Genomic DNA, 23,038 nt, shown 5'->3' on the forward strand with positions numbered 1-23,038 from the left:
CTTCTGTGGGTTGTAGAGTCTGTCTCATGGTACCATGTGTGAAAGCACAACCAACATTCAAAAATGACCAAATCATCAGCCAGAAAGCATTGGTACTGACATGTGGTCTGTGGTCCCCACCTGCAGAACCACTCCTTTATTGAGTGTGTGTTGATAATTGCCAATAATTTCCATTTATTGTCTATTCTATTTGCACAACAGCATGTGAAATTGATTGTCAATCAGTATTGCTTCCTAAGTGGACAGTTTGATGTCACAGAAGTTTGATTTACTTGGAGTTATATTCTGTTGTTTAAGTGTTCCCTTTATTTTTTTGAGCAGTGTATATGAGTGTTACCTGAACCCTGTCCTCACTGCCCCCTATACATCATGTTTTCTGGATTTCCTTATTATTGCAATGGTGCGAAAACCTGTGGCAATTTCTGATGCCTTAATAAGAATTCCATCACCTGTGCAATACTAAGGAAATCCTGAAAACAGGACGTGTTGTGAGCCGTGAGGACTGAAGTTTGGGGAACTCTGATCTATATGAATGTGCTCCTCTAGCATTACCACCTGTGGTTCTCTGCTGTTACTAAACAGAAACAAAAATTGTCAACCATGTTGTTGTCATTTTCTTCTTTTTTTACTGAAATTACTAACATTGTAATCTACGTATAATTTTTTTTTCATAGTTATTTTTTACTTGTGGATAATCACCTGTTTTAAACTGGTATCGTGATTATTCTTCAACTTTTTACTTTGCTTTAATGTTTCTTTCTTATTGTATGATTTCACACTCATCTGGTTTTTTTTCATTTCTTTTTCAGGACTTTGTTACTAAAATAGTTCGTGTTCTGGAAAGCCCTTCGACAGCAATAAGAGCAAAAGCTTTTCTGGTCATCTTACAAGTTTTAATTAGCAACAAAGAGATGTTACTTCTTTGCTGCCAAAGCAGGTAAATCTGTCAATTTTGTTTTGTGCTTTACGTTAGCAGTAAGAATGTATAAGAGATCTAGTGAAAAATGCTCCTCTTAAAGTATCAGAATAAAATTCTGAAATTTTAAATCTCATGCATTCTTATGAAGTGGAATTAGTTTTCTTCCATATACGATTCATGTAAGACTCTACCTAGAAGCCCAATGACTCGATCCTTCCCCAAGGATTATCCAGCCAGCGTGCCTTGTCATAATTAAAGGGAATTTGTCTTTTTTTTTTTATAGTCCTGCAATAATAAGACTAACTCTTATACATCAATAATAATATATCCATCATGTTAGAAATTGGTAAATCAGATCATTTACTTTCTGCTCTCTTGTAACTGCATTGTGTTATTTATTTTCAGTTTTACTTATTTTTGTGGCATTTTGGTTTTCATTAAGCTTAGATACTGTCAAGATAAATTATGGTATATCAGGTATCTTGTCAGAAGTGATCTTGGTGTCTACAGTTGAGATGGTGATTTCATTAATAATCACTCTAGCTGACAGTCTGTTCATAGGTATAGTCATATGGACTATAATTTGTTGTGAGGAATGGATTGTCTAACCTAGAAAATGTATGCAGAGTCAGCAAGCTTTTGGCATCATTTTATGTTGGTTGCCCATTAATTATTTCTATTAGTGTTGGCTTTTGCAATAGAAAACCATATCTAGGACACTATATAAGCTCTGTGAATTATAATGATATTTCAAGTTTTTGGTTGGTCTTATTTGGTTTTCCTAATTAACAGGAAAGAAATGTGTTGTAAAAGGGAATTGGCATAGGTATATTTGCTATTGAGGGAGCCTATATAGATGCTCTGGGGCTCATATAGTAATGGGGGCCTTTCATAGTTAGTCAGACATCTGAATGGGATGATAGTTACAGCTGCAACCAGGGCTGTGGAGTCGGTGTCCATTTGGTTAAGTTGGAGTTGGAGTCGGTATAAAATGGACCGACTCCTAAAATATCTAATACATTGGGTACAGTAATACAATGCAGGATGTGCTGTAAATATTTTCATAAGCATTTGGAAAAGTTATGAAATGTCCTATAAATGTGTGTTCTGTTCCTGATCTAAGGATCTCGGCTTTTAATTACATCATTACATTACAACTTATGCTTAGTTAATTAATCCAGGGATTTAATCTGACTGCCAGATTGGTGTCGGGAAGTGAATTTTTCCTCAATGATGTAAATTGGCCTATACCGCATGTTTTTGTTTTTTTTTGCCTTCCCCTGGATCAACGCTGCGGAATAGCTGCAGTGCACAAGAAATAGGCTGAACTGGATGGACGCTTGTCTTTTTTCGGCCTTATAAACTATGTAACTATGTAATTGAGGTGAATCTGTGCTGCACTTTATGTACACTCTCAGTAGTGAGGCCATGCTGTGGAGTCGGAATCGTGGAGTCTGTGAAGTTGAGGAGTTAGAGTCGGTGGTTTGGCTTATTGACTCCACAGCCCTGGCTGCAACTTGTACTGAGCAGTGTGAGATTTCAGCAGTAGCAGAAAGGGCGACCACTGAGGAGCTGTTAGACTAGGTGGGCAGAGATTGTTTACAATTTCAAAAAGGATTAACATGGATTAATTAGGTACAAATGACTTGTCTGGTTTAAGGCATCTGTTATGTATGCAGTTTGTATTGTAAAAACTAATGACAGATCTGTTTTCAAAATACTATAAAGGCCGACTAAAACCATGATGAAATTATCAGATGAAAATTTTTAAAGAGCCTTGCACAGACTACAATAAACATAAATATGAGCATGTCTGAGCTCACTGCATAAGTGCGAAACTCCAAGGATCCCTTCAACACCATCTGGTTCCGCCAGATTCATTTTCAGACCTCACATGTGTCTGAGGGGTGCAGATCAGAGGGGGCTCCCTCTCTCACCTGACACAATCACGAGGGCCTGATGGTTGCCATGACAGCAGGAGGTCAAATAATGACAACCTGATCTGTCAGCTACATTGGCCTGTTAGACAATGCCACAATGGTCTAAAAGGCGTTTTGTCAGTGTAACACTGCATGTGCATTTCAGTGCATTAGATCAGTGATCAGATTAATAAAAGTTAAAGTTTCATAAAGGGACTAAGTACAGTAAAAAAAAAAAAAAGTAAAAAAAAAAAACCACAAAATAAAGGCGAAAAAAATATTATGTCAATAAATACATATATTATTGCAATAAAAAAAATTAGAAAAAAAAGTGGCATAAAGTATGATAAAAAAGTAGAATGTAAATGAAATGGTGTATATTAAAACATGATCTCGTCCCTCAAAAAACAAGCCCCCACTCAGCAAAGCCAGCGGAGAAATGAAAAAGCTATAGCTCTCAGTAGATGGTGATGGAAAAACAATTATTTTTTTTCTATACAATTGTTTCAATTATGTAAAAGCAGCAGCAAAACATAAAAAAAAGATATAAATGTGGTATCGCTGTAGTCGTACTGAACTGAAGAATGATAAAAGAGATAGGATAGAATTAAACAGTGAACAGCATAAAAAATCCAAAAACTAATGAATTGCTGTTTTTTGTTCATTCTGCCACCCAAAAATCAAAATAGAAAGCGATCAAAAAACCTATGTGCCTGAAAATGGTAACAATAAAAACTACAACTCATCCTGCAAAAAGCAAGCCCTCAAATGACTGTCAGAAGAAATATAGAAAATGTAAAGCTCTTAAAATATGGTGATGCCCATGTGCCTCCTCTGATGCATTTTTAAATAGTTCCAAAAAAAAACATTCATCTTCGCCAAATTGCTCATCAGGGATCCCTTCTCCCACTCGCAACCATTCTACAAGATAAATCTCCCACAATGCGCCAGAATTTTGAATATCTTCAACTGAAACACTTCTATCGCTCCCCAGCAAACAGAAACGAGCATGTACGTCCCCGATCAGCCTTTGAAAAATTATATATCTCTTCAACGAAAGTAGACCATGCAGTCTCAAACCTATATAAATTATAACTATCACTGATAATACATAGATTAAATATTACATGTTTATTGGTATGCCTTAAAATATGAAAAAAACAAAAACAAAACAAATCACAATATATTAAATAGAAGAAATCTAAATAGTGATACAGATAAATATGTATCAAAATATCTCACACAGATAATACATAGTATGTATACACATTGTATACATAGTACAGAGTATGCAAGACTCGATGCGTTTCTCCCAAGCAGTCGGCTCATCAGGAGCACATACTCTGTAAGTTAATTTAAAAAGATTCATATAGAAATAGTTTTCATAATTCATGGTACTTTTCTCATGGGAGTAGTGATGACCCCTCAGTAAAGTGCCTTGTGCAGAGCTTGGAAACCATATTCCACTGTGCGGACCACTGTTCAATATTAGGTTCCTTCCACCAAATTATCAATAAAGTGTCATGTGCCCTTGGTGGGGCAGTACTCCAAGAAGTAGATGGATGTAATCCAACCTAGATAGTTGGACTGTTGCTCTGATGCCACATGCCATCCCCTACACGCATCCGTTAAGAAACAAGCATTCTTCACATGTATTAAAGCTGTCAAACAGTCGCAAATCATGCACACGGGAGTGATTCAAACATATCACCGAGCACGCGAAGATACTCGGTACTCGCCCGAGCATACTCACCGAAAGGGTTAACAGAACATACTCGCTCATCACTAAACCCAACAGAACAGTCCATATAATGAGGCAGCTGTAGTCAGGGCTGTGGAGTCGGTAAGCCAAACTCCGACTCCTCAATTTCCCTTATACCGACTCCGATATTGCTTATATTTAAGTGAAAAATGTATTGTAGTACAATGTGAACATCAGACATTTAATCATTTTTATGATACAATAATCAAGATATTTAGATAGAATATAATATATATTTATTGGAATACAACTTTAGAACACAAAAAACTGTAATAAATTGTAAATATTTAATACACTATGTAATATCGATTATATATATATACAGTACAGACCAAAAGTTTGGACACACCTTCTCATTTAAAGATTTTTCTGTATTTTCATGACTATGAAAATTGTACATTCACACTGAAGGCATCAAAACTATGAATTAACACATGTGGAATTATATACTTAACAAAAAAGTGTGAAACAACTGAAAATATGTCTTATATTCTAGGTTCTTCAAAGTAGCCACCTTTTGCTTTGATGACTGCTTTGCACACTCTAGGCATTCTCTTGATGAGCTTCAACCTCTCTACACTAACTTGGGTTGGAGGCAAAGCCGTAACCACATGGGCAACATCTCTAACAATTTCCGGGTATAAAGGAACGGTTGAATTTTTCTATTTCTTTGAGAGCAAGTGAAACATTTTGCTGAAATATGGTCAATCTACTTGCTATAGGAGACGGAGTGAAATCTTTTTCCTTGCGGCAACGCTTTGCCTGCTCCATGTCATCCAAATACTTGTCAAAGTCCTCATCTGATGAGGATGAAGATATGGCAGCAGTAGCACTGTCAGGACCCAAGTCCTCTTGCTCCTGGCAGTCCTCCTGTAGGCCACTCATCCTAACTGCTACCTCAGTCAGAGCTTCTTTTCCTTTAGTAAGCTGTTGATCATCAAGCAGTATACGATGACTTGGGTCCACATAAACAGCTGCCAGAAAAAATTTATTTTCCAATAGCTGTGTCTCTCTCCGTTTCATTGAATCAGAAATGCCATCTGCAATTAAACCTCCTCTTTGGGACAGGCAAAATAGCAAATTCTTCCACTCCCTTATGAAAATGTCAGGAGTTAGATCCTCAGCTTGTAATTTTTTAGTCACGGTAAATGGGTGATTAAGCAATTCCTTCCATTCAGCCACCTGTGTCCATTGACCTTCATTTAGGGTTACCTGAGGGTTCGCCATATCTATAAGAAACGGTTTTAGTTCAAGCAATCGCTCAATCATTAAATAAGTGCTGCCCCACCGAGTTTCCCAAATTCCTATGAAAAAATATTCCCCACAAATTGCATTGATCTACTGCACCCAATTTATTATATATTTTAGGAGTCGGAATCGGTCCATTTTATACCGACTCCACCAAAATGAGCACCTACTCCACGACTCCGACTCCAACTCCACAGCCCTGGCTGTAGTTACTTTGGACTCTGTCTCGCCTATGATATGGCGGTGTCTCCCTTTTTAAGCGTGCATAAAAGCTCAGCTGACCACAGTTTTGTGCACCTCTGAGAATACCGACACCACTGAACAGAGGCCAGGGGAGTCCAGAGTAACTCTGCTGCCTGCTTATAGTGAATGGATCTCTTGGGGGGTTTCATCTGAATCGTGTCATTCGGCGAGTTAGATGGATACCCCCATGTAAGTACTCAGCAGAGAGCACAGGATAAATGTGATCCAAAAAGTTATATAAAATATTCCCAATTAAAGCTTCATCTCAATCCACAAAAAAAAAACAAGTCCTCACTCAGGTCCGCCATTTGTTAACGGAGACATAGGGGTTTCCACATTACTGATGGCACAAAGGCTCTGGAAAATCCCCCAAAAATAAATCCAGCATATTCTGTACTCCCAAATAAAAATTATATCCTCCCTTCTGAGCCCCACATTGTGCCTAATCCGCAATAAGCAACCTCATATTTATCAGCATTGTAGTGAGGAGAGCTCACGTAATTTACAGAGTGCGTGTCTCCAGTAGCACAAGCTGGGCACATTGTACAGGCACTACAATACCAGATTTGCAATTTTCACTTCGCAACATCCATTGTTGCTTGTTTCTGGAAAATAGCCATGGAGTCAAAATTGTCACTACACCTGTAGATTAATTCGCAGAGGGGTGTAATTTCCAAAATTGTGTCACTTGAGAAGGGATTCTGCTCTTCTCAGTGGTTCTGAAATTGGAATCCACAAACTATTCCACGAAAATCTGTGCTTCAAGAGTAAAATAGCGCTCTGTCCCTCCCGAGTCTCGCCGTGTGGCTAAGCAGTACTGTAGATACACATAATGGGTATTGCCAGGGCCGGCTCCAGGTTTTTCTGGGCCCCGGACGAAAGAGTCTCAGTGGGCCCCTTTAACACATACCATGATTCATGATGCAGAGATACGGCGGAGAAATATAAATATAAATATATATATATATATATATATATATATATATATAGTACAATGCAAAGTTTTCACTTCTTACATTACATGAGTGATATCTATTGTAAATTCCACAATAGCTCAGAAACCGGTGAATCGCTCCACACAGAATACTGGCCCCCATATAAGGCTCCATACGGAATACTGGCCCCCATATAACGCTTCATACGGAATACTGGCCCCCATATAAGGCCCCATACGGAATACTGGCCCCCATATAAGGCCCCATAAGGAATACTGGCCCCCATATAAGGCCCCATACGGATTACTGGCCCCCATATAAGGCTCCATGCTCAATACTGACCCCCATATCAGGCTCCATGCGGAATACTGGCCCCCATATAAGGCTCCATACAGAATACTGGCCCCCATATAAGGCTCCATACGGAATACTGGCCCCCATATAAGGCTCCATACGGAATACTGGCCCCCATATAAAGCCCCATACGGAATACTGGCCCCCATATAAGGCTCCATATGGAATACTGGCCCCCATATAAGGCTCCATACGGAATACTGGCCCCCATATAAGGCTCCATACGGAATACTGGCCCCCATATAAGGCTCCATACGGAATGCTGGCCCCCATATAAGGCTCCATACGGAATATTGGCCCCCATATAAGGCTCCATACGGAATACTGGCCCCCATATAAGGCTCCATACGGAATACTGGCCCCCATATAAGGCCCCATACGGAATACTGGCCCCCATATAAGGCCCCATACGGAATACTGGCCTCCATATAAGGCTCCATACGGAATACTGGCCCCCATATAAGGCTCCATACAGAATACTGGCCCCCATATAACGCTCCATACAGGATACTGGTCCCCTTATAAAGCTCCATACAGGATACTGGCCCCCATATAACGCTCCATACAGGATACTGGTCCCCTTATAAAACTCCATACAGGATACTGGCCCCCATATAACGCTCCATACAGGATACCAGTCCCCTTATAACGCTCCATACAGGATACTGGCCCCCATATAATGCTGCATGCATGCTGTTACCCCCCAAATAATGCCCCATACAGGCTGTCCCCCCCCTTATAATGCTCCATGCAGGCTGTTACCCCCCACATAATGCCCCATACAGCCCCCCCCTTTTAATGCTCCATGCAGGCTGTTACCCCCCACATAATGCCCCATACAGGCTGCCCCCCCCCTTATAATGCCCCATGCAGGCTGTTCCCCACCTTATAATGCCCCATGCAGGATGTCACCCCCCCTCTTTATAATGCCCCATGCAGGATGCCCCCCCCCTCTTTATAATGCCCCATGCAGGATGTCCCCCCCTCTCTTTATAATGCCCCATGCAGGATGCCCCCCCCCCCTTCTCTTTATACTGCCCCATGCCTCCATACATTTAAAAAAAAAAAATCAAATACTCACCTCCCTTCTGCTACCTGCTGCCCGCTGCTCGGGTCCGAACTCCAGCGTTGTCGGCGTCTTCCCGCTCAGCGCTCCCTGTGACGGCTCAGGGGAGGGCGCGGTGTAAAGACGTCACCGCGCCCTCTGACCTGAGACGTCACAGGGAGCGCAGAGCAGGAAGACAGCTGATCTGCGGAGGCACAGGGAGAGGTAAGTATCCAGCTGCCGGGGCCCTGAGCAAGCGGTGGAGAAGGGCGGGCGCTGACACCGCTCTCCTCCGCCCATAGCCCAGTGGGGTGCGCGACCGCCAGTGGGCCCCTCTGCCTGCTCAGGGCCCCGGCATTTGCCCGGGTGCGCCGGGTGCTGACGCCGGCCCTGGGTATTGCCATATTCAGCAGAAATTGTGTGACAAATTGTGCTGCAATTTTTACCCTTTTTCTGTTGTGAAAATGTAATATCTAGGGCTAATTTTCATACCCTATTCTAATAGTTTCAACAGATACATGTGATTGTGTTCATAATTAGTCACAAAGGCATAAGGATCTCCCCCTTGACCCTTTGCCTTTTCTTTTCTTCTCTCTTTTCTCCATTCTTTTCTTTTTTCTTCTTATATGGCTTTTCAGATACAATATAGAATTTTCCTCAACATATATGATTCTCTTATAGGCGGTTACCTTACAAATATTATATTGTTCAATATACTACCATTTGAATTATTTGAAAAAGTGACCCCATTTGAACTTTGGACATTTTTCTATAATTCTATTTTGTTATATTTTCTTCAAAATTGAATACAATATATCTTTCTTGATTTGCAAAATGTAAAATGATTAATAATTAATTCTTAATTGATGTTTAATAAAACAGATTGAATATAAAATCTAGGGCTAAAACAAAATTTTTGTGTAAAAATTTAAATTTTTTTTCTACACCGCTCAATGGTATAAAATTCTGTGACTCACCTGTGGTGTCAATATGATCACTGCACCCCTAGATGAATTCATTGAGGGGTGTACTTTATAAAATGGGGTCACTTTTGAGTGGTTTCTGGTGTTCTGGCTCCTCAGGGGCTCTGCCATTGTGACGTGGCACATGCAAACTATTCCAGCAAAATTTTAACTCCAATATGATGCTTTTTCCCTTCTCGGCTTTGCACTGTGTCTCAAAAAGTAATTTTCAGCCACATATTGGGGTATTAGCGTACTCAGAAGAAATTGTATAACAAATTGTAACATCTGTTTTCTCCTATTATCCCTTTTGAAAATTTAAAACTTAGGGCCAAAGCAAAATTTTAGTGCAAAAAATTGCAGTTTTTCATTTTCACAGCCCAATGTTACACAATTCTGTGAATCACATAAGGGTTCAGAATGCTCACTACACTCCAATGTGAATTCATCAAGAGGTGTAGTTTCCAAAATGAGGTCACTGGGAGCTTTCTACTGTTTTGGTATGTAAGGGGCTTTGCAAACGCGACATGGCATCCGCTATATATTGCAGACATTTTTGCGCTCCAAAAGTCAAATGGTGCTCCTTCCCTCCCGAGACATGCCGTGCGCCCAAACTGTAGTTTTACATCACATATGAGGTATCGTCATACTCAGCAGAAATTGCACACCAAATTGTGTAGTCCAATTTCTACTGCTACTCTTGTGAAAATGAAAAATTTGGGGCTAAAGCAACATTATGAAAAAAAAATTGTGATTTTTAGTTTTCACTTGTGGGTTTAAGATGCTCATTGCCACCTAGATGAATTCTTTGTGTGGTATAGTTTCCAAAATGGGGTCACTTGTGGCGAGTTTCTGCTGTTTTATCATGTCAGAGGCTCTTTAAATGCATGATAGTGTCTGCAATCTTTTCCAGCCAAAATGGTGCTCCTTTCCTTCCGAGTCCTGCTGTGCACCCAAACAATAGTTTTCAACCACATATTGAGTATCTGTGTACTCGGGAGAAATTGCACCAAAAAATTGTGTGGTTCATTTTCTCCTATTACTCTTGTGAAAATTTAAAATTTGGGTCTAAAACAACTTTTTTGTGTAAAAAAAAAAAGGAATTTTTCATTTTCAAAGCTCAATGTTATACAATTTTGTGAATCACCTGTGGGTTCGAGCTTCTCACTACATTTGTAGATTAATTCTTTGAGGAGTGTAGTTTCCAAAATTGGGTCACTTGTTGGGGTTTCTGCTGTCTTAGCATCTCTGGGGCTCAGCAAATGCAACACGGGGTCCATAATCTATTCCAGCTAAAATTGCGCTCCAAAATGCAAATATCGCTCCTTCCCTTCTGAGCCCTGCCATGTGCCCAAACAGTTGTTTTTCCCCCACATATGGGACATCACCGTGATCAGGAGAAATTACACAACAAATTGTATGCTCCATTTTCTCCTGTTATCATTGTAAAAAAACAGGAAATGAAAATGTTGGGTCTATAGCAACATTTTTGTGGAAATTAACTAATTTTTCACTTTTTTGTTTCTGCTTTGTTTTAATTCTCGTGAAGCTCCTAAAGAGTTACCAATCTTCCTAAATATGGTATTGTATACCTTGAAGGGTGCAGTTTTTAAAATGGGGTCACTTTTGGGCATTTTCTTTTACATATAGACCCCCAAAAGACGCTTCAAATGTGAAGTGGTCACTAATAGGTTTTGTAAATTTTGTTGGTGTTAAACTTTAAACCCTTCTACATTTCTAACAAAAAAAATGTTTAAAAAATTATGCTGATATAAAATAGACACGTGGAAACTGTTACTTAAAAAATATTTTTATTGGTATTAAAATTTTTCAAAATTTTCATTAAATTTCTAATTTTTTCATAAATAATCGCAAATCATATCAAACTAAATTTACTACTAATATGGAGTACAATGTGTCACAAAAAAGACAGTCTCAGAATCACTGGGATATGTGGAAGCATTCTAGAGTTATCACAAAAAGTGACGCAGGTCATAATTGAAAAATTTGTCCGGAAGGTGAAAACAGGCTTCGATGGTACTTCGTTAATATATCATATTGTTTAAAATGATTGTCAGGGATCAACAAACTGATTTCCTATATGTAGCACAGGTCTTTAACATCAGATCATAGAGGGTCCAGCACCCCCACTAATCAGCTGTCATCTGTGCCATATAGATGTAAACAGTGTATGGAGCCATTACAGCCCAACTCAGAACACGGTTTAGAGGCCACCTCCGTGAACTGCAGCTCAACTCCTATACAAGTAAATGTCCATAACATCCACGTACCGCAGATTACTGCTAGTTGGTGGTGGTCTGCCACTTGGCACCCCCAACAATCTGATATTGATGGCTTTATCCTATGAGTAGGTCATCAATATGTTAGTCCAGGAAAACCCTTCTAATGCACTTTACATAGATATCTGCATGTACTAAATTGAAGTATTACTTATATTCCTTTATTTCTCCCTGTGTTTTTTTTTTCACTCCCTCGTTCAGTTTGTTAATATACAGTACAGACCAAAAGTTTGGACACACCTTCTCATTTAAAGATTTTTCTGTATTTTCATGACTATGAAAATAGTACATTCACACTGAAGGCATCAAAACTATGAATTAACACATGTGGAATTATATACTTAACAAAAAGTGTGAAACAACTGAAAATATGTCTTATATTCTAGGTTCTTCAAAGTAGCCACCTTTTGCTTTGATGACTGCTTTGCACACTCTTGGCATTCTCTTAATGAGCTTCAAGAGGTAGTCACCGGAAATGGTTTTCACTTCACAGGTGTGCCCTGTCAGGTTTAATAAGTGGGATTTCTTGCCTTATAAATGGGGTTGGGACCATCGGTTGTGTTGTGCAGAAGTCAGGTGGATACACAGCTGATAGTCCTACTGAATAGACTGTTAGAATTTGTATTATGGCAAGAAAAAAGCAGCTAAGTAAAGAAAAACGGGTGGCCATCATTACTTTAAGAAATGAAGGTCAGTCAGTCTGAAAAATTGGGCAAACTTTGAAAGTGTCCCCAAGTGCAGTTGCAAAAACCATCAAGCGCTACAAAGAAACTGGCTCACATGAGGACCGCCCCAGGAAAGGAAGACCAAGAGTCACCTCTGCTTCTGAGGATAAGTTTATCCAAGTCACCAGCCTCAGAACTCGCAGGTTAACAGCAGCTCAGATTAGAGACCAGGTCAATGCCACTCAGAGTTCTAGCAGCAGACACATCTCTACAACAACTGTTAAGAGGAGACTTTGTGCAGCAGGCCTTCATAGTAAAATAGCTGCTATGAAACCACTGCTACTGTCCTTAAAACAAGTCAAAATGAGGCTCAGTATTGTGTGTGGCCTCCACGTGCCTGTATGACCTCCCTACAGCGCCTGGGCATACTCCTGATGAGGTTGCGGATGGTCTCCTGTGGGATCTCCTCCCAGACCTGGACTAAAGCATCCGCCAACTCATGGACAGTCTGTTGTGCAACGTGACGTTGGTGGATGGAGTGAGACATGATGTCCCTGATGTGCTCAATCGGATTCAGGTCTGGGGTTACGGGCGGGCCAGTCCTTAGCTTCAATGCCTTCATCTTGCAGGAACTGCTGACACACTCCAGCCACATGAGGTCTGGCATTGTCCTGCATTAGGAGGAACCCAGGGCCAACCGCACCAGCACATGGTCTCACAAGGGGTCTGAGGATCTCATCTCGGTACCTAATGGCAGTCAGGCTACCTCTGGTGAGCACATGGAGGGCTGTGCGGCACTCCAAAGAAATGCGCCCGCACACCATTACTGACCCACTGCCAAATTTGTCATGCTGAAGGATGTTGCAGGCAGCAGATTGCTCTCCATGGCATCTCCAGACTCTGTCACATGTGCGCATTGTGAACCTGCTTTTATCAGTCAAGAGCACAGGGCGCCAGTGGCGACTTTGCCGATCCAGGTGTTCTGTGGCAAATGCCAAGCGTCCTGCACGGTGTTGGGCTGTGAGCACAACCCCCATCTGTGGACGTCGGGCCCTCATACCACCCTCATGGAGTCGGTTTCTAACCATTTGTGCAGACACATGCACGTTTATGGCCTGATGGAGGTCATTTTGCTTGGCTCTGGCAGTGCTCCTCCTGTTCCTCCTTGCACAAAGGCGGAGGTAGCGGTCCTGCTGCTGGGTTGTTGCCCTCCTAGGGCCCCCTCCACGTCTCCTGGTGTACTGGCCAGTCTCCTGGTAGCGCCATCAGCCTCTGGAAACTACGCTGACAGACACAGCAAGCTTTCTTGCCACAGCTCGCATTGATGTGCCATCCTGGATGAGCTGCACTACCTGCACTACCTGAGCCAGAAAGCATTGGTACTGAGATGTGGTCTGTGGTCCCCACCTGCAGAACTACTCCTTTATTGAGTGTGTCTTGATAATTGGCAATGATTTCCATCTATTGTCTATTCCATTTGCACAACAGCATGTGAAATTGATTGTCAATCAGTGTTGCTTCCTAAGTGGACAGTTTGATTTCACAGAAGTTTGATTTACTTGGAGTTAAATTCTGTTGTTTAAGTGTTCCCTTTATTTTTTTGAGCAGTGTATATCTCTCAAAAGACTGACCGTCACTTCTAAACGGAAAGTCAAAGACACATTGCTTATTTTTGACTTGCAGATTTGGTGCAGAAAATAATCTGCGGCATGTCAATTCTTTGTGCGTTTCTGCCCTGCATTTTTAACCCTTGACTTCATTCAAATCAGTCAAAAATGCAGGGAATAACGCACCAAAAACGCGCGTTTTTACAGCTGCGTTTTTCCTGCCAAGAGATGCAAAAATGGTGCAGAAATTTTACTCAACGTGTGCACATACCCTATATGTAACTAACAATTTAAAGCTGCACTCTTTTAAACGCTATAGTATGCAGACATTGAGTATATGAAATTGGAACTGCATTACTGCTCTAGAAAATAAGTTAGAAAATTAAGATACTTAGAGCATAAATTGGTCAATTCATGTGAGCCCAATAGCCAACGAGAAGGCGACCCTCTCTACTGGGACTCTAACCTAACATGATTCCTCTCCCGGGCTATAGGCTGATGGGTGAATTGCTTAGTCAGAAGGTGTGTATTATAAATATCAAAAGACTGATCATCACTTCCAAACAGAAAGTCAAATATAACTGACTGAGCACTCTCCCCCATCAGCCTATGGCGGTGTTAAACAAAGCTTGATTCTGCCTGCCCGTATGATTGTAGGCTTTTAGCTCTGGATAGGAATCATATTAGGTTAAGGTCCCAGCAGAGAAGGTCGCCTTGCCGTTGGCTATTGGGCACACATGAACTGGCTAATTTATGCGCTAAGTACCTTTCATTTTTTTGCTTATTTTCTATAGCAGTAATGCAATTCCAATTTCATATATTAAGTGTCTTCATACCATAGCGTTTAACAGAGCGCAGCTTTAATTTGTGCCGTTTATCTCATATTTTAGTGCTGCTAAAAATATGAATTAAGGCAAAAAATTTGGCCCATTATTTATAAATTGTCCTCATACATGCGAGTCCCATAATGTAATTTTGTTCATGTCAGTCACTTCTTGTATTCTACTGAAAATGTAATTCCTATAGCAACATGAGAATATGGAGCTGAATTTTGAGTGAGCCGTCATGGAGCTGCTCATGCTGCTTTTTCACACTTATACCATAACCACTTAGCTTTTCTTTGTAAAAAACCCTAGTGATAAATATACTGTTCTGAAAACTGTCAGTTATGTTTTAAGGCTCAGTGATAAAATGTATTGACGTGGTGTGAATGGATGTCCCAGTCTGTGGGTTTTCAGCTTGTCAGGTACAGCAATTTGTTATTAAGTAGATAATTGTATTTCAAGCTTGAAAAAATTGGCCTAGTCAGAGTAACCTGAAACACTGTTTTGTCTCCAAGCCTTTCGTGAATGAAGGTAAAATGATTTTTTTCTGTGGCCACTTCTGTATTCAGGAAAATACTACAGGCACTAATGGCAATTTTATGACTCTGCTCATATGTATGTGAGAGGCTGTCACAACTATGGAACACATGATCAAAAGTCGACATACCGTCTGGTGTCCATCCACGGTGTGACAGATCAAGTCAAACAAGTGAGAACAAGCGTCTTGACTTCCCTTTAAATGAAAATGATAATGCAGATATGAGAAGAGGTCCAATCTTTAAGGCGAAGCCAGTCCAGGTTTTCCTGCAGCTAGTGCTAAATTCAGATTTTTGCCCCCCCCCCTTCCTCCCACTCCCATAGACAGCTTAAGCATTAGGCCAAACGGAATGGAGTTATCATTTCACTGTCTTGGGGCATCCGCAACACGTTTTTAGTTGAATGTTATGTTTCATTCACATTTGGCAGTCGTGTTGAGATTTTTTTTCCCCCGAAACGGAGCCAAAGGGATGTTGCCTAAATTTTAGATTAAAAAAAAGAGTGTTGAAAAAATGCCGATAATACCAGCAATACAGTCAGTACTAACAATACCAATGGTACAAACAACACTGACAATTCCATCCATGCAGACAGTACTGACGATACCAATTATACAGACAGTACTGGTGATACCAATAATATAGACAGTACTGACAATACCAATGGTACAAACCAACACTGACAATTCCAGCAATACAGACAGTACTGATGATACCAATAACACAGACAGTACTGACAATACTAATAATACAGACAGTACTGCTAATACCAACAATACAGACAGTACTGATGTTACCAACAATACAGACAGTGCTGACAATACCAGTAATACAGACAGTGCTGACAATACCAACAATGCAAACAGTACTGACAGCACTGACAATACCGACAGTACAGAAAATACTGACAATACCAGCAGAACAGACAGTACTTATAATACTAACAGTATACAGTACTGACAATACAGACAATACCAGCAATAACGGCCGTACAGACAATTCCAACAATACTATTTATACTGACAATATGCTCACAATACCAATAATACCAGTAAAACCTACTATAATAACTCCAACAATATAGACAATATCTCCAGATCTGCCTGATTTAAATTTGTTGCATGAGCCAAAAATACCACAAACATTAGTGATGCCCATTATTTGGGTTTTCTGAAAGTTTTAAAATTTTGCATTACAGAGGATGTGAATAAGAACAACCATTACTCAATTGTTAAATCCGCCGCCACTCTAACATTGATGCTTTGGTGATCCCTTAGGTATTTTTGTTTGTTTTCGGATCTGTGGCTGAAGGGTTCAGGGTTTGCTGGCTCGGTTAAGAAACCAGTTAACTCTGAAGAGGTATCACCACACCCGGAGTCGGATGAGTTTCCCTTTTGTGTTCTGGTGGAGGATGAGGAGGTAGTGTTCCCTGAGTCTGACATTCCGGAGTTAGGGGTGACCAGTGAAAATTTTGGGACCGCACAACATAGGGACCTAACTCTCAGAGAAGCCTTTAACAATGTCACAGTCATAAATGGGATTGCACAGAAGCCAGGAGCTGAAACAAGATTTCCCTATTTTATGCTGAGTGGGGAGTTGTTGTACCGGCTCACGAAAGTGAGGGAGGAGCTTGTGGAAGAGTTAATAGTGCCGGGCCCCTATAAACGGAGGGTGTTGGATACGGCCCATTCACATGTCTTGGGTGGCCATCTGGGAGTGGAAAAAACGCAGGAATGAATCATGCAGAGGTTCTATGTGTCCAGATGTCACCGGGAAATATTAAAGTATTACAGGTCCTGCCCTACTTGCCAGTTAGCCGTCCCCACCTCCCACTTTCGTGCCATTACCCATTATTGAAGTGCCGTTAGAGAGAATTGCTATGGACTTGGTCGGTCCCCTGGTTAAATCTGCTATGTTGGTCATCCTGGACTATGCCACATACTATCCTGAAGCAATCCCCTGAGAAACTCCTCTGCAAAGAGTATAGCCCACAAATTGTTCCACGTTTTTTCCCGGACAAGTTTACCAAAGGAGATCCTGACCTACCAGGGAACACCCTTTATGGGTAAGGTGATGAGGGAGTTATGCAAGGCCCTGCAAATCTCCCAGCTGAGGACTTAAGTGTACCATCCTCAGACAGATGGCCTTGTGGATGTAGCGCTGGCGTCCCTGCCCTCTGCTAGGCAGGGACGCTGTTCCCCTCACCCATCTGCTCTGAGCCCGGCGTCGTCCTCCCGCTCTGCTGGCAGCGCGCGCTCCTTCCCGGCCACTGTGCTTAGGGCGCGCGCGCGCTCCCTCCCTCTTAAAGGGGCCGCGCGCGCCGTCCTAAGGAGTCCCCGGCCAATGGCCGGAGGACTTCACCATATTTAAGGCACCTCCTCCAAAATGGAGGTGCCCGAGCAATGTTGTTGCACTGTTCACTACTCTGCTTCAGCCCTCAGGTCCCTTTGCCAGTTACCTGCCAGATTCCTGCCAGTTTACTGTCTGATTCCTGCCTGATATTCCGCTTACCTGCCTGCTAGCCTGAGGTCCGACGGTCTGCCTACCGACTCCTGTCAGTCTGTCTAAGGACCAGCTTGCCCGCTCACCTGGGAGCGCTCTTCCGCTACCTGCCTGCTAGCCTGAGGTCCGACGGTCTGCCCTCCAACTCCTGTCAGTCTGTCTATGGACCAGCTTGCCCGCTCACCTGGGAGCGCACATCTGCTACCTGCCTGCTAGCCTACCTGGAGGCTCCGCCGTCACGTGCTGTGACCACCTACCATTCCAGAGACTCCTGCCCGCTCACCTGGGAGCGCACACCTGCTACCTGCCTGCTAGCCTACCTGGAGGTTCCGCCGTCACGTGCTGTGACCACCTGCCATTCCAGAGACTCCTTCTTGCTCACCTGGGAGCACACATCTACCATCTGCCTGCTAGCCTACCTGGAGGCTCTGCCATCACAGGTCGTACCTACCCTTTACCCAGAGACTGCCCCGGTCACTTGCCGTGACCTCCTGCCCGTTCTTCCAGAGACTACCCCGGTCACTTGCCGTGACCTCCTGCCCGTTCTTTCAGAGACTGCCCCGGTCACTTGCTGTGACCTCCTGCCCGTTCATCCAGAGACTGCCCCGGTCACTTGCCGTGACCTCCTGCCCGTTCACTCAGAGACTGTCCCGGTCACCTGCTGTGACTGCCTGCCCGTCTTCCCTGGTCGCCACCCGCTCCCTTACAAGGACCGCCCCCTTGTATAGTAGCTCAGAGGTTCCGCCTCCCAGACCCGTTACAGTTTGCTCGGGCCATGGAACCCGGTGGCACCCAAGCTCCCTCACTCTCGGACCTGTGTCATGAACTGTCCCGTCAGAGGTCCCAACAGGAGTCCATCCTGGGTCACCTGCGGAATGTCAATTCTCGCCTGGACACTCTGACTGCTCCACCAGCAACCACCGCCCGTGCCATGACTCGTAATCCGGCAGCTCCGCTGCCCACCAATACTATGGTATCCTACCCCGGACCCCGGCTTTCTGCACCTCCTCGCTTCGGAGGCGACTCCGCTCAGGCTCGGGGCTTTATAAATCAGTGCACCCTGCACTTTGAACTCCTGTCCCACCAGTTTAACTCCGACCGGGCCAAAATTGCCTTCATCATGTCCCATCTCACCGGGGAGGCCCTGGCCTGGCTAAATCCTCTATGGGAGAGAGGAGACCCCCTGGTGTCCGACTTGCCTGCCTTTCTCACGGCTTTCCGGAAAGTCTTCGACGAACCTGGACGGAAGACCTCATCCGCATCATCTCTGCTACGCCTCCGTCAGGGAAGTCTCACCGTGGGCCAATATGCCATACGGTTCCGTACCCTTGCCTCGGAGCTGGCCTGGGATAACGACGCTCTGGTATCCGTCTTCTGGGAGGGTCTGTCCGGCCGTATTAAAGATGAACTTGCCGGTCGAGACATTCCTACCACTCTCGATGACTTAATAACTCTTGCCACCCGGATTGACCTACGGTTCCAGGAGCGTGCCAAAGAAGTCACCCGTGAGAGGAGGTTCCCACGTCTAGCTCCTACTTTTCAGAAATCCGTCACTCCCTCCGTTCCTCCCCAGGTACACTCTCCTGAGCCTATGCAGGTCGACCAGACCAAGATGGTCAAAACCCGTCAGGACTTACGCCGTGCCGAGGGGAGCTGCTTCTACTGTGGCAGTAAGGAGCACCGGATCCGTACCTGCCCGGAGAGGTCGGGAAATGCCTGTGTCTAGGTTCGCTCAGAGAGGTCGACCTAGACAAGAATAAATCCTCTCCATCTCTGCTGCTGTCAGTCTCAATTATCTGCGGGGAGAATCGTTATTTCGAACTAGCCCAACTTGACTCTGGAGCGGCCGGGAATCTTATTTCACAGTCCCTGGTAGAAAAATACCGCATCCCCACCAAACCTCTGGCTGTACCATTATCTGTCGCTGCCGTGGATGGGGGCCTCTTACCACGTCCCATCCAACTCGTCACCGAATCCATAACTCTGCAGGTGGGAATGCTGCATTCTGAGAGCATCTCTTTTCATGTTCTGCCTGGACTCTCTCACGCCCTCTTACTAGGTCTACCTTGGCTCCAGAGACATGCACCCGTGCTTGACTGGCAGACCGGAGAGGTCCTTCGCTGGGGACAGGACTGTCATAAGACTTGTTTGGTTCCTGTTCATCCCGTCCGTCCTTCTCCTACCCCAACTAATCTATCTGGACTTCCGATTCCCTATTGGTCATTTGCTGATGTCTTTAATAAAAAGGAGGCAGAGACATTACCCCCTCATAGACCATACGACTGTCCTATCGACCTGTTACCCGGTACTACGCCTCCCCGTGGGCGTATTTACCCATTGTCCGCTGCTGAGACCCGGTCGATGTCTGAATATATTGAGGAGAATTTGGCCAGGGGATTCATCCGGAAATCTACCTCCCCGGCGGGAGCAGGCTTCTTTTTCGTAAAAAAGAAGGACGGCTCTCTCCGTCCCTGTATAGACTATAGAGGCCTTAACCAGATCACGGTGAAGAATAAGTACCCCCTTCCGCTCATTCCAGAATTATTTGATCGTCTGCGGGGGGGCTAGAATCTTCACCAAACTGGACCTCCGTGGGGCGTACAACCTGGTCCGTATCCGTCAAGGGGATGAATGGAAGACTGCATTCAATACCCGGGACGGCCACTATGAATATCTGGTAATGCCCTTCGGTCTCTGTAACGCTCCTGCCGTCTTTCAAGAGTTGGTCAATGACGTCTTCCGGGACCTTCTCTACTCCTGCGTAGTGGTGTACCTGGACGACATCTTGGTCTTCTCTCCGGATCTCCAGACTCACCGGAGGGACGTTCGTCAGGTCCTGCTCAGGCTCAGGCAGAATCACCTCTTCGCTAAATATGAGAAGTGCCTCTTTGAGCAGACCTCGCTTCCGTTTTTGGGCTACATTATTTCTCAGACCGGCCTACGAATGGATCCAGAGAAACTGTCTGCCATTGAGAAATGGCCCCGACCGGAGGGGTTGAAGGCCATTCAGCGGTTCCTGGGCTTCGCCAACTACTACCGTCTCTTCATACCGCACTTCTCTTCCCGGACTGCCCCAATTTCCGCGCTCACCCGTAAGGGCACTAATCCCAAAGAGTGGCCGCCCGAAGCAGAGGAGGCCTTTCTTTCCTTAAAACAGGCTTTCTCTTCCGCCCCGGTGCTGCATCGCCCGGACGGCAACAAGCAGTTCTTCCTGGAGGTTGACGCCTCCTCCTCTGGAGCCGGAGCGGTACTTACTCAAAAATCATCTTCCGGGAGGATGGTAACTTGCGGCTTCTTCTCCAAACTCTTCTCCTCTTCTGAGCGCAATTATTCCATAGGAGACCGAGAGTTATTGGCCATCAAGCTGGCATTGGAGGAGTGGCGTTACCTACTCGAGGGGGCTCTTCATCCGGTAATAATTTACACTGACCACAAGAACTTGGCTTACCTCCAGCATGCCCAGAGACTTAACCCGCGCCAAGCCCGGTGGTCCTTGTTTTTTGCTCGCTTTGATTTTGTTCTACATTTTCGCCCGGCTGACAAGAACGTCAAAGCGGACGCCTTATCCCGATCCTTTCTGGTGTCTGATCTCGAGGAAGAACCTAAACATATCATCGATCCCGCCAGAGTGATGCAGGTGGCTCCCGTGAGCCTAAATCGTCTCCCTCCTGGTAAGACGTTCGTATCGGTACCTGATCGGGAGAGGATCCTACACTGGGGTCATTCGTCTAAACTGGCTGGCCACGCCGGTCAGAAAAAGACCCTCCAGCTTATTACCCGGCACTACTGGTGGCCTACCCTGCACAAGGACGTAATAGACTTTGTTTCTGCCTGTGTCTCCTGTGCCCGCAACAAAGTTCCAAGACACCTGCCTGCCGGTCGCCTCCTTCCGCTTCCTGTACCCGCTGCCCCCTGGCAGCATATAGCTATGGACTTTATAACTGATCTCCCCGTCTCTGCCGGTTGTACGGTCATTTGGGTGGTCGCTGACCGCTTTTCCAAGATGGCTCACTTTATTCCCCTGCCAGGCCTCCCGTCTGCACCCGAGCCGGCTAAAGACTTTATCCGCCACATCTTCTGTCTCCATGGCCTGCCCCTCCACATCGTGTCGGATCGTGGGGTACAGTTCACTTCACGTTTCTGGAGAGCCACTTGTAAATTGCTGGACGTCACCCTGGACTTCTCCTCCGCTTACCACCCACAGTCCAATGGTCAAGTGGAGCGGATCAATCAGATCCTGACCAGTTACCTCCGGCACTTCGTTAATGCCCACCATTCTGACTGGGTGGATCTCCTGCCATGGGCCGAATTTTCTTACAACAATCACGAGAGCGAATCTTCCTCCAAATCCCCGTTTTTTGTAGTCTTCGGTCAGCATCCTCGGATCCCATTTCCCGTCTCCACCTCGGTGGACAATCCGGCTGCGGAATCTCTTGTTAACAAATTTTCCTCCATATGGGAGAGTACCCGGTCCGCACTCCTTCTGTCATCCGAGCGTATGAAAAGACATGCTGACAAAAAACGTCTGGATCCTCCTCAATTCCGCTCAGGGGATTCCGCTCCAAGTATGTCCGGCTCAAGATTCCTTCCTATAAGTTAGGGCCTCGGTTCATCGGTCCTCTGGAGGTCATCAGTCAGATCAACCCGGTGGCCTATAAATTGAAACTCCCGGCCAACTTGCGGATCCCTAACTCCTTCCATGTATCTCTCCTCAAACCTGTGGTACTTAACTCTTTCTCCAAGTCTACAGGTACGCCTCCTGCTCCGGTTTCCGCTGAAAACGAATTTGAGGTAGAGAACATTCTGGCCACCAAAAGGGTAAGAGGGAAGACCTTTTTTCTAGTAGATTGGAAGGGGTTTGGTCCTGAAGAGAGAACGTGGGAGCCCCGGGAGAACATCCATGCCCCTCTCATCCTAGCTAAATTTCTCTCTGGCCTAAAAAAGGGGGGGCCTAAAGGGGGGGGTACTGTAGCGCCGGCGTCCCTGCCCTCTGCTAGGCAGGGACGCTGTTCCCCTCACCCATCCGCTCTGAGCCCGGCGTCCTCCTCCCGCTCTGCTGGCAGCGCGCGCTCCTTCCCGGCCACTGTGCTTAGGGCGCGCGCTCCCTCCCTCTTAAAGGGGCCGCGCGCGCCGTCCTAAGGAGTCCCCGGCCAATGGCCGGAGGACTTCACCATATTTAAGGCACCTCCTCCAAAATGGAGGTGCCCGAGCAATGTT

General features: G+C 44.5%; 1 protein-coding gene across 7 annotated transcripts in view; it reads left to right on the forward strand.

The window, feature by feature from the left end:
* Nucleotides 1-23,038, forward strand: part of ULK4 (unc-51 like kinase 4) — a 988,030-nt gene that overhangs the window by 417,745 nt on the left and 547,247 nt on the right. For all 7 annotated transcript variants that reach the window (XM_073678125.1, XM_073678126.1, XM_073678132.1 and 4 more), the window contains one exon: nt 810-937. In XM_073678125.1, the coding sequence (XP_073534226.1) occupies nt 810-937 (128 nt within the window). The remainder of the gene's footprint in view (nt 1-809; nt 938-23,038) is intronic.

Source organism: Phyllobates terribilis, unplaced genomic scaffold, assembly GCF_046119375.1.
Source record: "Phyllobates terribilis strain yellow unplaced genomic scaffold, ASM4611937v1 Scaffold_4__5_contigs__length_816908805, whole genome shotgun sequence".
NCBI classification, from domain to species: domain Eukaryota; kingdom Metazoa; phylum Chordata; class Amphibia; order Anura; family Dendrobatidae; genus Phyllobates; species Phyllobates terribilis.